General features: G+C 39.4%; 1 protein-coding gene across 9 annotated transcripts in view; it reads left to right on the plus strand.

The window, feature by feature from the left end:
- The window catches only part of ZNF608 (zinc finger protein 608), a gene marked incomplete at its 3' end in the record, with an annotated part of 110,685 nt that overhangs the window by 69,636 nt on the left and 26,241 nt on the right, over positions 1–14,808 (plus strand). For 6 of the 9 annotated variants that reach the window (XM_080574887.1, XM_080574883.1, XM_080574884.1 and 3 more), the window contains 6 exons: positions 5,846–5,933; positions 6,418–8,869; positions 10,654–11,071; positions 11,632–11,804; positions 12,763–12,916; positions 14,176–14,235. In XM_080574887.1, the coding sequence (XP_080431013.1) occupies positions 5,846–5,933; positions 6,418–8,869; positions 10,654–11,071; positions 11,632–11,804; positions 12,763–12,916; positions 14,176–14,235 (3,345 nt within the window). Of the gene's footprint in view, positions 1–5,845; positions 5,934–6,417; positions 8,870–10,653; positions 11,072–11,631; positions 11,805–12,762; positions 12,917–14,175; positions 14,262–14,808 lie in introns of those variants that run through there. The other 3 variants (XM_080574888.1, XM_080574889.1, XM_080574890.1) reach the window with 2 other exon arrangements.

Here is a 14,808-nt window from a genome sequence, read left to right on the forward strand (position 1 = left end):
GCATCTTTTCCTTAATGCTATCCAATCTTCTCATCTTCATTGCTATACAGTATTTGTTCAGATAAAGTCCAATGTCCAGGATGACTAATTGCAGATCTGTGCTCCAGATGGGTTGATTACAGGATGTGGTTAAAGTGACTTTTCAAACATCCATCCCAGCAGTACAGCACTTAAAAAAAAAAAAAAAAAGTCTTGCATTTCCAGGCCACCTGACAGTCATTACATTCTCAGACTTGCTGATGTTGATGCCTGTTACATGTGCACCTGCTGTAGATGCAGTTAAGTTCTTGTGCCGTGCTAGACAGTGTGATTAAAGTAGTAAATAAATTGTATGTCTACAGGATCAGTATTCAACATAGAAGACTTGACTTTATACATAGAATGTTTACTGTTAATTTTAGATTACTTTCTTGATGGAAGCAATCAGCAAAATATAAGCCATTTGCATTGCAAGTCTAATATAAACATTGTTCTGTGTTTTTCATGCCTGAATGAATTGCAGGTGTATATGTGGATCTGGAATTTATGACGGTGGGGTGGATATTTTGAGGCAAATGAGCTATGCTGCTCTTACTAGACAAATAGTAATAAAAAAGCTTGAGATAATCCTAAGGTTATAGATTTTCATCCGTCTGCTTTTTGCACTTGAAATACTTCAGTTGGTGTTAGAGCAGCGATGTCAAACAGGTATTTGTGGGATTAAAAAATTTGTTGTGCCAGATGCAGAATAGAATGTGTTTAATCCTTGGTGGTAGTGTGCTCACTGTTGATGGATATATATTGTGGTTTGGCTACCCCATGCATGTCTATATTATTTGTACTCATTAAAGCTGGGACAAAAGTCAAATGGAATTTGGCTTACAAACAAATTTATGGATTCACTGATAATAAAAATAGGAGAAACTGAATTTGTTATAATGTTATGTCAAATGATGATGTAATGCCTTCTCATTATTGAGAGTTTTATCTCAAACTTGAAGACATGGTACACAACAAGAATATTGCTGCAAGAGTGTCATACTAAACTTTAAAAAAGTAATCTTATGATGACTACAAAACACCATGTACTTTGGCAGGTCTTCCTTTGCCATCAGCAAAAGTTGTCTAAAATAAATAGCATAGTAAAGGCAGTAGGCAGAACTGTTAACCGAATGGGAATTTAGGACAAGTCTTCATTTAGGTTTAAACAGTAGTTCAGTCGTTTTTGGTAACTGAAAAAAAAATAATAATAAAAAATTCCTAGTTTTGGAAGATCTTCTGGATAATCTTCAGTAAATTAGTTACAGAAGTGTTCAGAAAAGACCTTGGGCAGATTTCACCAGAATTTAGAAGGTAGTTTTGGGTCAGATTCTCTACGAAGAATAGAGGGAACAGCTCCTTTAAAAAAAAAAAATGAAGACATACCCATTCACCCTTTCAGATCACTGATCTTTGAGTTGTCTAGGAAAATAATCAGCTTGAACTAAAACAGAATTTTTTAGTGGTTGCTGTGATCTGAACACAAAAGCAGCCTATGCTGTAAACGTTAAGTCAGGCTTTCCAGTCTGATTAATTAATGTCTACTTACATTGGACTTTGAACGTGTTTATTTTCTAAAGCCAGTATTTTCAAAAATTGTGCCCTGCGTTTAAGATATTAACAGGATAGTTTGATTCCTAGCCATATCATCTCATTTTCAGAACTTTGAATACAAAGCATAAAAATCCTTGGTTTATGTTTATTGCAGAAAATGAAGTTACAAAAGCTTTTTTGTTTAGGTGAAAGAATATCTACTAGAGTGTATCTTAGGAGATTTGGGTAGATTCTTACAAGCTTAGCATGGCTGCTAGAGGTGCCATATCAAGATAGTTAACATGCACACTATCCTGGCTTGGTGCTAAATATCTCCTGTAATAGTTATTTTTCTATATTAAAATAGTGCATCTGCATTTGTTAGATTAAATGTAAAAGAATATGGCTATTTTTTTAAACAGCAAAAAAATAATATTGGTTTCTTTGTTTCCAAATTGTTATGACATAATTAATAGTAAATAGCCAATGACATTTCCGTGCTGCTTTTTGGTGTTTGGTCATTGAAAAGAAGGAAAGGTAGGGAAAGGAAAGATGTATCACATTCAAAGAATGCTTCAAAAGTGCTTCTTCCTTTCTGAAAGTAATTTTATTACAAATCACTTTTGTGACATGTGACCGTTCATTCCATAATAAAGTCCGAGTAAAAATTGTCACATATTTATGTAAAATTGTTTTGTGGTCCTCTACGCATGTGTTAGTTTTTGCCAGCTAGCATTGGCTTACTTTTTGCCAGGAGTCTAGCTACCTGAGTTGTGATTATGAATGTGATAAGTGAAGAAAAAAGCTCATAAAGATACATCCAACATGAAAAAAAAATACCAAAATACATAAAGCCTTTTTATTCATAACAGGCTACTGAGATTCCCCTTGATTTTAAGGGAGGGACATCCATTGACAGTGGTGGACACTAGGTAACATTCTGTGTGACTGTCACCTTACATTAAGGGTTGTGTATGATCCTATCTTGGCTAATAATGGATTTTGGCAGAAAAGGTACTGACTGATAGGGGAATTGATTTGTAAAGCTTCTAAGTAACATGACCCCATTTCCCTATATAAGATTGCATTTAGCAATCCCTGAGCATTATCAGTCAACCAGTTACTGTGCCTACTCCTTGATGATAAAAGAGTAGCATTGGTAGTAACTTTTGAAATTTTCAAAAGATTATTTCTTATTCTTGGCTACTTTAATATAACATATTTCACACTGAGGACTGTGGAGAATACAGCTAATTTCAGGAATACTGCAAGTGAATAGTTGACTAGTTTGTGCATGGAATAATAAATGAATTAAATCAAGAAATTTACACTCCCGTTTTGGGATAAGTTTCTCTCTATTAAATCCAAATCTTTTTAATTGTGCTCTGGTAATTGTTAAAACTGAGTTGATGACATTACTTGGTAGAAGAAACATTTGTATATTACGTACATATATTCACAATAGTTTGATTCTACCTCACAAAAACTGGTCTAGACATTTTGACCAGGTTTCCTAAATTAGAGTCTTAGCCCCGATACCCTTAGATAACACTGCATTACAAACATCTGATTTCTTCTTCCGTTCTTCAGTAGTGCTTATTTTAAGTAGTTAAAGCCTTTGGGGCTTTTTTTTTTTTTTTTTTTTTCTCAAGTGAAAATACGTTGCTGTATTCAGATAGTATGAAACCTGTGGGATTGTCAGACTGCCCTTACATTTTCAGTCTTGTTCAGACAATGCTAAGGAAATGAATGTTAAAAGATTATTGCAGAGTAACGTACAGTGTAATGTACTGGGGAGTTTCTCACTACAGGGACTTCTTATGACTTGGTGCAGCCCCAGAGAGGTTTGATCCTGCATGTGATACACTGCTTACCTCATGAGATAGAGCAGTACATGCAGAGCTCACACGTGCTCAGATAAGAGAATGGCCAGTGTGTCTATGAATTCCTGCTCTGTATGCTCAGATGCATTATTTGGAGGTGAACAAAAGACTGCTGTGGTACAATTTGTCTACTGCCTCTGAGACCTGGAAGGAAGTGCCAGCAGAGGCTCTTGTTTTGTGCTCGAGTTCTGTGCTAGGACAAGAATTTTGGATCAAAGAAACCTGTAACAGTACACCCTGACTGGTGCAGCAAGAATAATACTTTCTCTTTGGTAACGCCTCTAGCATACAGAGTAGACTACTTACCTGCCTCATATCCGTTTTCATTTCCCCGTGCTTTAGTCTAATAAGCCTGCCAGTTGCATGTTGCCTTAGGGGTCAGTTCTACCTCCCACGTTACTTCTATTCTTTTGACCCATTTCTGTGATAATTTTAGAAGATTAAATGAGCTACTTTTACTGCCTGTTATGTAGAATCTTACCTGTGGTTGAGTTATGTGCTGTTCATTAGGGAAAGGAAATGTATTCCTTACCATGGTTACTCTAACACGGCGTGGGGATCAATCTTCCCTCCTATTTACATACTGGGACCTTCACTAAGACTAACAAAATTAATGAGATGCTAAATGTAACTGACTGTAAGGGAGGAACTTGCTTATGTTTGCTTTGAAATATTGACTTTCTTACACTTGAAGGTCATTTGAATGTCTTCTAAGAATTACTGAGATGTTTATTGATTTCAGGGTTTTATTGTTACGCCTGCTCCACGTCTTATTTTTTTGCCTTCTGTTCTAATAACAGGTAGCAGACTATGTGTTTTCTAATGGGTAACAGCTCTTTCATAAATTCATTTACAAATATAGCACACATACAGAGAGAGGCAAGAATTCAGATACTGAGGGAGGCGGAGACTTATTTAGGGGTATACCTTTATTTTGTTTGAAGTGCCCATTGCATTTTAACAACAGGAAGCAGGTGAGCTAGCTGGGGAAAAAGGAAAGTGTGCTGAGGGAGAGAGGCATGGTGGCGCTACCAGGTGGGGTGCTGAGGGTGCCGTTTTGGGAGCTGTGTTGCCCCTGGCAAGTGCTACATACACAGACCTTCCCTCGTGGCATGCGCCCGGGTCTGCCAGCACAGCACCAGGCTGCGGAACGAGGCCAGGCCGCAGCGCTCCTCATTGGGACCGGGCACCGCTCGCGGCCTCCTTACCGGTGTGGTTCCTAATTGTGCAGAATTAGGGATCACACCTGTAAGACCAAGCAGGCAGGCAGGCTCAGGCCGCCTGGCACAGGGCCATTGTTATATCCTCTATGGAAAAGCTAGAGCCAGAATAAGGGCAGTGCAAAGGGAAAACGAGTCACGAGGCTGCGAGTCAGCCTCAGTGCCTCTTACGGGTCGGAAAGGCTGCACTGTGCCACTCGACTGGGTAGAATAGTGCCTGCTGTTCCACTTCAGTGTTACCTTCTGACGAGAAGAGATAGCTGTTACCTGATGCTTGTCGGTGGTGGTGGCCAGTGGAGTAAGGTGGTCGTTATATTGGCTGCTCTGTACACAGGGCCATAAATCATCTGTGTGAACAAGTGTCTGAGGGGAGCCTGAAAACGTTTAAATGACATCCCCTTCCACCAAAATTCAAAGTCAGCTTTAGGTGGGCAGGTGTATTTGCATTTAAAAGAAGCCATAAGTGGCGAAGCAATTAAATGACAGTATATTTTTTAAAAGGAGTCTTCTTCCTACATATCTGTACTGTGATTCTTCTTAGCTGTACTGCATGATTGAGATTTCATGTCTAGTCCCATGCTTTGCACAGAGGAGAGGCAAGGCAAATAATAAACATCTCTGTCTGATGAACAAAACTTATAATGCATCTGTGTGTGTGTTTGTGTGTTTGGATATATGCAATTTCAAATAAATAGAAGCATCATTATCATATTGTTCAAAGCAAAGCAGATTCTTCTCAGTCGCCTACTGATTTGAACACTGTAACTGGTACTCAGTTTATGCTGGCTGGCTGCCAAACGAAAGCAATTATGTGCAATAATAGCAAAATTAAGAGGTGAGTGTTGCCGTTTTACAACAGGACATGGCAAAAACCATTTCCTTCTGTCGGCTGTATCTTGATTGAACACACTGATAGGTGCACATGCACACACACACGTATGCACACACATTTACACACACATTCTCGTTCTTTTTCGTTTGTTCTCTTTCCTGTGGTTTTAACTTGAGGTCACTGAAACCAGAAAAGAGGAAGAGTATAGACCACAGCGTTTGAAAGCGAATGAGAATAAAGCTCTTGCTTTGTGGGAAAGAAAAAAAGTGAGGAAAAAAAAAAAGAAAAGAAGAAAAGGAAAAACCTCTCTCAGTTATTGTTCTGACTGTGATAATACTTTGTTTTTCTCCCACTGGCAGGTGTCCTGGTGGTAAACGTTACATGGAGGAACAAGACTTACGTGGGAACGCTGCTGGACTGCACAAAGCATGACTGGGCCCCTCCCAGGTAGGCAATCATTCTGAGTGAGTCTGTTTTTTCTCTGCTGTGTTTTCACCCTTGGTCTCTGCCCAGAGACTATATATGGACATTAATAAAAAAAATGGATATAATTGAAAACATACAGCCATGAAATGAGTAATTCTCTTTTCCACGCTGAAAAGTGGGGACATGTGGGTGGGCATTTTTATTTCCTTTTGTTTTGTGTTTTTGAGTGTGAGGGGAAATACATAGGATTCAGACAAAGGGTGGATCAATCTAAAAATACATTTCTGTAGATTTCAAAAAGCTTTCTTTTCAACTAATTAGTTGGTCTTGTTTTTACAATTTTTGTCCTTTTTTATCACATTCCCTTTGAGACTGTAACGTTCTCATTTGAAAGGACATCCTTCCTTTAATGCAAGTAAAGGTTTTGTTATGGGAAATGGTGTTGTTTTGGTATCTGTTCAGTTCACAGCTCCTGCTGATGACATCTGCTCTTGTTTATATATAGGTTCTGTGAATCTCCAACAAGTGACCTGGAAATGCGAGGAGGACGGGGCAGGGGGAAGAGGGCAAGGTCTGCTGCAGCTGCAGCTGTACCTGGAAATGATACGAGTTTTACCGAGTCTAGAGGACTTCAGAATAAGAATCGAGGTGGTGCTAATGGGAAGGGAAGGAGGGGCAGCCTTAACTCAAGTGGGCGCAGGACACCCCCAAATTGCGCTGTGGATGAAGTCAAAGCCAGCCCGTCATCCACAAACAAGAGAAAAAGTAAGCCTCCAATGGAGCTAGACTTGAACTCCAGTTCGGAGGACAATAAGTGTGGAAAACGTGTTCGTACTAACTCTAGAAGCACTCCCACCACCCCACAGGGGAAACCAGAGACTACTTTTTTGGACCAAGGCTGCTCTTCTCCAGTGCTGATTGACTGTCCTCACCCCAACTGCAACAAAAAGTACAAGCACATTAATGGACTACGATACCACCAGGCTCATGCACATTTAGACCCAGAAAACAAACTGGAGTTTGAGCCTGACAGTGAAGACAAAATTTCAGACTGTGAAGAAGCTTTGAGTAATGTGGCACTTGAATGCAGTGAGCCAAGCACAAATTTGCCAGGCTTTGATCCGCTAAAAGCACCGACATCTCCTTCCTCTATCACTACCCCAGGGACCCCCAAGGGAAAAAGGGAACTGACCAGCAATGGCCCCAGTTCAGTTATCAGTTCCAAAACTGGCAAGAATTCTGGCAAAAAGAAGGGTCTGAACAGTGAATTGAACAGCCTTCCAGTAATTTCTAATATGGCAGCCGCACTGGATAATTGCTCTGTAGCAGATGGCAATTTGCAAACTGAAATGCCAAAACTGGAGGCTGAAGGGCTAATAGACAAGAAGAGTATGGGTGATAAAGGCAAGAAAGCTAATAATTGCAAAGTGGATAAAAACCTATCCAAACTGAAAACAGCCAGGCCCATTGCCCCAGCGCCAGCACCGACTCCTCCCCAATTAATAGCTATACCTACTACAGCCTTTACAACCAGCACTACAGGGACAATACCGGGACTGCCCTCTCTAACAACTACTGTTGTTCAGGCTACACCAAAGAGCCCTCCGCTAAAACCTATTCAACCAAAGCCCACAATTATGGGAGAGCCAAGCACTGTAAACCCAGCTCTCACATCACTCAAAGACAAAAAGAAAAAGGAGAAGCGAAAGCTAAAGGACAAAGAAAGCAAAGAGACTGGAAGCCCTAAGATGGATTCTAAGCTGGGAAAGCTAGAGGATTCAAAAGGGTCTGGGAAAGATTTATCTGGACATTTTTTAAAGGACCATCTCAACAAGAATGAAGTGTTAGCTAATGGACTTTCTGAGTCTCAAGAGAGCAGGATGGCGAGTATTAAGGCTGAAGCTGATAAGGTTTACACGTTCACAGACAATGCTCCCAGCCCTTCTATAGGGAGTGCCTCCAGGATGGAATGCAGCACTTTGGTGAATGGACAATCTTCGATGGCGCCACTGCATGTGTTGACACAAAATGGTGCAGATAGCGCTGCCGCTAAAACCAACAGCCCTGCTTACTCGGATATCTCTGATGCAGCTGATGATGGTGGCTCCGACAGCCGGTCAGAGGGCATGAGGTCAAAGGCCAGCTCTCCTTCGGATATTATTTCTAATAAGGACAGTGTTGTGAAAGGACATTCTTCAACCACAGCACAATCGGCTCAAGCGAAAGAGTCCCATTCTCCCTATTACCATGGCTACGATCCTTATTATTCTCCAAGTTACATGCACTCTGGACAGGTCAGCACCCCAGCAGCTGGGAACAGCAGCACCCCACAGGGACTGAAGATCAAAAAGGAGGCTGAGGAAGAGGCTGAAAAGAAAGAGAAGGCAGAACTGTCAGATGCCAAGAAAAGTGAAAGCAGTTCCTCTAATCTGCAGCCACAACATCAGTCAGTAATAACGCAAAGACACCCTGCACTTGCTCAGTCACTTTATTATGGACAGTATGCCTATGGGCTCTATATGGACCAAAAGTCCTTAATGGCCTCTAATCCTGCTTACAGACAGCAGTATGAAAAATACTATGAGGACCAGCGACTAGCAGAACAGAAAATGGCACAAACTGGGAGGGACTGTGAAAGGAAGAATGAACCCCCCTTGAAGGAAATTGGAAAGGACGATAACAAGCAGAAAAATATTCCATCTGCTACTATTTCAAAGGCCCCTTCAACTCCAGAGTCGAGCAAAAATAACACTAAAATAGGGTCTTCAGTCCCTAACAAATCTGAGGAGACGAGCAAATCACAGATCCTTTCCAATCACCAGCAGCAGCTTCAATCTGATAGTTTCAAAGCCAAACAAATGGAAAACCATCAGCTCATAAAGGAGGCTGTGGAGATGAAATCTGTTATGGACTCCATGAAGCAAACAGGAGTGGATCCAACCACGAGATTTAAACAGGTGAGATCACAGGAAATGGAACAAGAGTGTCTTGGTTTATCCTTAAATCACGTGAGATTTTGTATCTGATTCTGCTATGTTCTTCTACCTTTGCAGTCAAACAAGCTTTGCCATCCTATTTGTCTTGATGGTTAGTAATGTAGTCTGTGAATAGACCAATAGACATTTCAGTTGAGCTGTTTGAAAAGAAAAAAAATCTAGCAAGGTGATGACAGAACCCAGGCTTAAGACCTGAATAGACTATTTTAAATCACATGCATGAATAAAATAGAATTAGATTTCTCTTTTAGATGTAAATACTAAGCAATTTGCTTAGTTCAGAAATGAGAAATTTCAAGCAACATAAGCAGCTTTCATTGTGAGAGGACTTAAAGTAGTTTTGAAACATGGTTTGAAGTGTTTCTTTTTTTTTTTTTTTGTTAAATGACAGTTGGCATTTACAAAGATGGGTGAACTGGTTCTTTGAAGAGTTGGCTTGAAGCTCAGCTCTTTATCTTAACCCAAGGTGACCTTTTTGAAACAGTTAAGTTCCCCTTCTGTCCTCAACCAACCTCCAGCCCCTACAGACCTACACAATGGATGAAATCATCCCTCCATTGAAGTCAGTGATAGTTTTGCCATTGACTTCAGTGGAACCAGAATTTTATCCAGTGGCTCATGCTGACCTTCCTAGATGTCGGATTTCCTTCATTCCAGGCAATGTTACTGCCTCTGTGCTCTGAACTGGAGCCTCAATGCTTAATGCTTTCATGTTCTGGTGTGCGGTACATCCCAGACTTCACCCTAACAGTCTGCCTTTGAAGATGCAGTGGGGTCAGGTGAATGGGAGTTAGGAAGCTCTAAAGGAAATGGGATGGTACAGGCCTGAGCAGGAGAAGATTTCTGCTGATTCAAATGATTTTTTGAACCAGACAATCCAAGTGTCTAGTTCTTATGTTTCCATTGCATGTGCCATGAGTGTGTATCTGTTGGAGATGGTGTTTGCAATTAGCTCTTGCATATCTTGCATTTAAAAAAAAAAAAAAAACACACAACAAAGTCTTCCTGTTATTGTTCAATACTGATTTGATGTAGTCTGGTAAAGAACTCATCTATTTAATTCTGTAACATGTTTATGAACTGCTCTGTGTAATGTATTAAGCAAAAATGTATTTGTGATATCCTGTACGTGTTCCCTAAACCTTGTGGTCTTGATGCTGTAAATACTTAACGTGCGTAGTTTTACAAACTTAAAAATGTACTGTCAGATGAGGAAGTCTGCCTAAATGTCTGACTTCCACTGATTTGTGAATGTTTGTAATGTCAGAGACAGCACAAGCATCTTTCCAGCTAGATACATTTTTCAGGTTAATTGTTCCAGGTAATCTAAGAGCTCTGGCATATCATTAGGCAGCTTTAATTTTGTGGTTCACAGATATTTTTTGCTCTCTAGTGGGAAAATATCTCTGTGGGCTTTAATTAAAATGTTTTATGAACAGTGTGGTCTCAGAACTTCGAAACAATGCATATGTATTTCATGATTAAACTAGTTAAAGGCTTGAAGAAGGATAGAAGATGAAGCAATTGAATTAAATTTTGATAATAGCCTTTTGCTCTTTCATGGGAATGTTGGTTTGACTTTGAGCTCAAGGCACTCTGTAGCAAGCAAACCTCTCCTCTATGTAATACAGTTATGTTATTAAAACAGCTATTAAAAGTACATTAACAGAAATATGGGAATATCAATAATAATTTTATTTCAGTATATAAGTTCAGAAAAAAAAATGTTTTCTCCTCCATATTAGGATCCAGATTCACGAACATGGCATCATTATGTCTATCAGCCCAAATACCTTGATCACCAAAAATCAGAAGAACTTGATCGTGAGAAAAAGTTAAAAGAAGACAGCCCTAGAAAAACACCTAACAAGGAAAGTTCCCTGCCTAACCTTCCTGTCTCGTTAGCAAGCATTAAAGAGGAGCCTAAAGAGGTCAAGCGTTCTGATTCTCAATCAGTGGATGAGAGCAAGATAAAAAACGATGATCGAAAGACTCCTGTAAATTGGAAGGACTCTCGGGGTGCTAGAGTAGCAGTTTCCTCACCAATGAGTCAGCATCAGTCATATATCCAGTACTTGCATGCTTATCCTTATCCACAGATGTACGATCCCAACCATCCAGCCTATCGTGCAGTCTCTCCTGTCCTAATGCACAGCTATCCTGGTATGTATTCTGAAATTTGCCTTGTACACTAGTTAAGATTTACACGCTCAAAGTGCAATAAAGCTTGCATTTTACTATTTCTATTAGTAGCTTGAGTAAATTAGAAGCTTTGTGGGTGACATTTGTATTGCTTCTGCTTCCACTAGGTAAAGTTCTGTAGATGAAACTGATTTAATACAAGATGTTCCTTTTATGAACTGTCACCATTTCCAGCCAGAGTTTCCCCAACCCTTGACAGTCTGCTATTGCTGTTAGGCTGACAGATAGTTTATTGCCTATAAAAATATTCTAAGCACTTACTGTCAGAACCATTATAGTTACTATTCCTTTCACTTAAAGAGGACCCATAAATGTCTGAAATGGCTATCAGCTCAACCCTCTTTATAGCCTCCATTCATCAGTGTAAAGTAGGTTAAAAAAAAAAGAAGCAAAGATACCATTTGATAGTCACATGATTCATTTTTGATGTTACCCCCTGTCCTGGTATCCCCTCCTCCTATCTCAATATATCCAAAATACGAAAACAGTAACTTGATGTGGTATTTACTGTTTACCTGCAGGGGCCTATCTCTCTCCAGGATTTCATTACCCAGTTTACGGGAAGATGTCAGGGAGAGAAGAGGCGGAGAAAGTCAATACCAGCCCGAGCATCAACGCAAAATCAACCACTGAGTCCAAAGCACTGGATTTGCTCCAGCAGCATGCCAACCAGTATCGCAGCAAGTCCCCTGTTGTAAGGCTTCATCTGTTGTTACCAAGGAGCAGTACTTTTGGGGAGGGGTAAAGAACATAATTTTAAGAAGCACACAGTCAGACATCAGGGTTTGAATGTATGATGATTCTTTAGAGTATTGCTTAAAATAAAACCAATTTAAAGTCACAATGCTTCTGTGGCAAATTGGAAGTGACATATAACAGGGTTCTGTGCTCAGGGTCTTTCTGGCTTAAATGAATGGACTCGTATAGAAACCAAGATTCAGAGGTACCTCCTGGTGCACACTTTATTGCAGTTAATAATTACAGTTAATAATTAATATTGCAGTTAATAATTATTTAATAATAATTATAATATTATAATAATATAATGAAATGAAAAGCTGGGCTGTGGGATCTCATAATATCAACTTGCTGTATTTACCATGAAGCCGTATCTTCCAAATAGCTCATTACAAGCTCCTGTTTCTGAAGATTTCCATGTTAGCACAAACACTGCTATGTCACTTTCAGAGAAATTGGTGCTGTTTTTAACTGTGAGCAAGTCACTGACTAATTCTATTTTTGAAAGGGCTTTCTAGCTATTCAGGCAGGCTTGATCCCCTGAGTGCTTTAAAGAGTGCTGAGGATTCATTTACATCAGCTCTCTGCAGCTTAAATAGGTTGTTCAGGCACTGTCAAGTCAGCCAGGCATAAGGGTGCCCAAAACTGGAGGTCAGCATAGTGGAAGTCTTCATGCTGCAGTGTGTTGCTTCAAAATTTCTGCTCATGGAAAATCTTCCATTAGTCAGAGACACAAGCTTTAGATTAGAATCAAATGCAAATAATCTGTTATATAAACTTCTTCATCCGGAAAAAAAAAGCTTCATCATTTGAATGTCATTGTCACATAATATTGGCGAGTGTGTTTTTGTTGAGATTTTCTTCTTGTTAAAGAAAAAATTTTATATCCGTTTGCTTTCACCTTTTATTGCCAGCCCGTGGAAAAATCAGCAGCTGAGCGTGAACGGGAAGCAGAAAGGGAAAGAGACCGTCATTCTCCTTTTAGCCAGCGACACCTCCATACACACCATCACACACATGTTGGAATGGGTTACCCACTTATACCTGGACAGTATGACCCATTTCAAGGTGAGCAGAAGGTTTCCAGTGATGGCATTAGCTCGCCATGTAAAGTTGTTACCTTGACATTGCAAGTCATACCTACATGAAGCATTTTGAATCCCCTTATTAAATCAGAAATGCTTTACCTTTAGGAAGAAGGTTTTGAAACTCACAGTGAGGACTAACAGCAAGTAGATAACTTCATTCAGAAATACTAGGTTTTGTTAGCAAAGCTGGGTTTTAGAACATTATTGAAGATGTACCAGTTAGGCTGTCATTCACATGAATGTTTTGATTCCTACTGCAAACTGACATTAACTGGTTGAAAGGCAGTGAAAAACAAACCAAACAACCTTCTTTTTTGTATAATTAGAGTTGTGTAAGCAATGGAAGAAATATAGCAAAGACAAAAGCGTTTTATAATGAGCATATTTTATGTACAAGGCATTGGAGTCACAAGGGTTTGTGCTTGTTATAGTTTGAGTGTCTAAAAGAGAACTCTTTGTATTTTGGCAAATGCAGTGCACAAAGTTGCAGTCAGGGAAAAGCAGCACAGTAAGACACGATTCATTCTCCCTAGGTTTTGTACCAGTCTTTCACTGTTTTTCGCTAAGCCTGGATTCTAGCTAAATTAAAAGGAGGTTTCCTCCCATGCAGCAAAGTACGTGCTATCACAATGGCTGGCTAAAATGACATTAATTCATTATGTTCACTTGGTGCCTCAGCAGCTATTTGTCCTGTGTAAAAGTCTTGAAATTTCTCAGTTTGATTCAGTGATTCCATATGCCTATGGGATGCATTATGCTTGTTCAGTAGGAAAACTGTAAAAATGATAAGTTATTATGAAAGTATTGTATTCTGAGCAGCTGGCATGTCGTTTCTGTAATTCACTGTGACTTTTGATTCTTGTTGTTTCCTGGTACCTATTACTTCTGCTGAGCTTCCTATTCAGGAATTCATACAAACCATTTAGCAGCATGCAGTGCAGTACTTGGAAAGGAATACAATCAGTAGGAATGCTGTATTTTCTTGTAAAATATCTATCAAGGACAATTCGGTATAGTATAAGAAGGCATGTTGATCATACTGGGTAGATTTCCTTAAAACTGTTGCCCAAAACATTTGCCATTTGTGTAGTGTTAAAAACACACACACACACACTTTTTGAATGGTGTTTTTTTGTTTGTTTGTTTATCTGTTTGCCTTGGAGATGCTTTCTACCATTTCTCACAAAAATGCATTAAATCCAGAAGTACATCAACATTCCTTCTTTCTTATTCCCTCAGGACTGACCTCTGCTGCCCTTGTTGCCACTCAGCAGGTGGCTGCGCAGGCATCTGCAACTGGTATGTTTCCTGCACAAAGAAGGTAAATAGCCAGTAGATCTTAAGTTACTTTTTTTTAACATAGAGAGGAGAAAGGAAATAATAAATTTTACAACCTCTGATGGTCTAAAGTTCCTTGTGTGACATAGTTTTTAAGGAGGAGGAGGGACTTGGCTGAGGCTTTGGGATAATCATAGTTTTATTCTGTTCAAGGTGACATTTTGTCATGCTGCGTCTTTTAACTGTAACATAGATCATGAACAGGGAGCAAGCAGTCTGCCTTCTGAGATTTTCTATAGACTATAAGTGTTGGTATTATTAAGGTCAAGTAAGTGATTGTGAAACTATAAGTTGTTTTTTTGTTTGTTTGTTGTATTTTTTTTAAGGGGTTTAAATTTAGTATTCAATCAGATCCATTGTAGTAGATCCAGGAAAACTTAAGAGTTTATCTAATCTGCAAGTCTGCCTGGTTTGCTGATTTTACTTTCAGAGAGGTTTGCCTGGGAATCCATTAGAGGTTACATCATTTTAAAGTTACATACCAGTACTGTACTCTTGCCTCTCAGGTATTTACTAGGTTTTCAGTAGAAGTTA

Source organism: Anser brachyrhynchus (assembly GCF_964034855.1).
Source record: "Anser brachyrhynchus genome assembly, chromosome: Z".
Classification (NCBI taxonomy): domain Eukaryota; kingdom Metazoa; phylum Chordata; class Aves; order Anseriformes; family Anatidae; genus Anser; species Anser brachyrhynchus.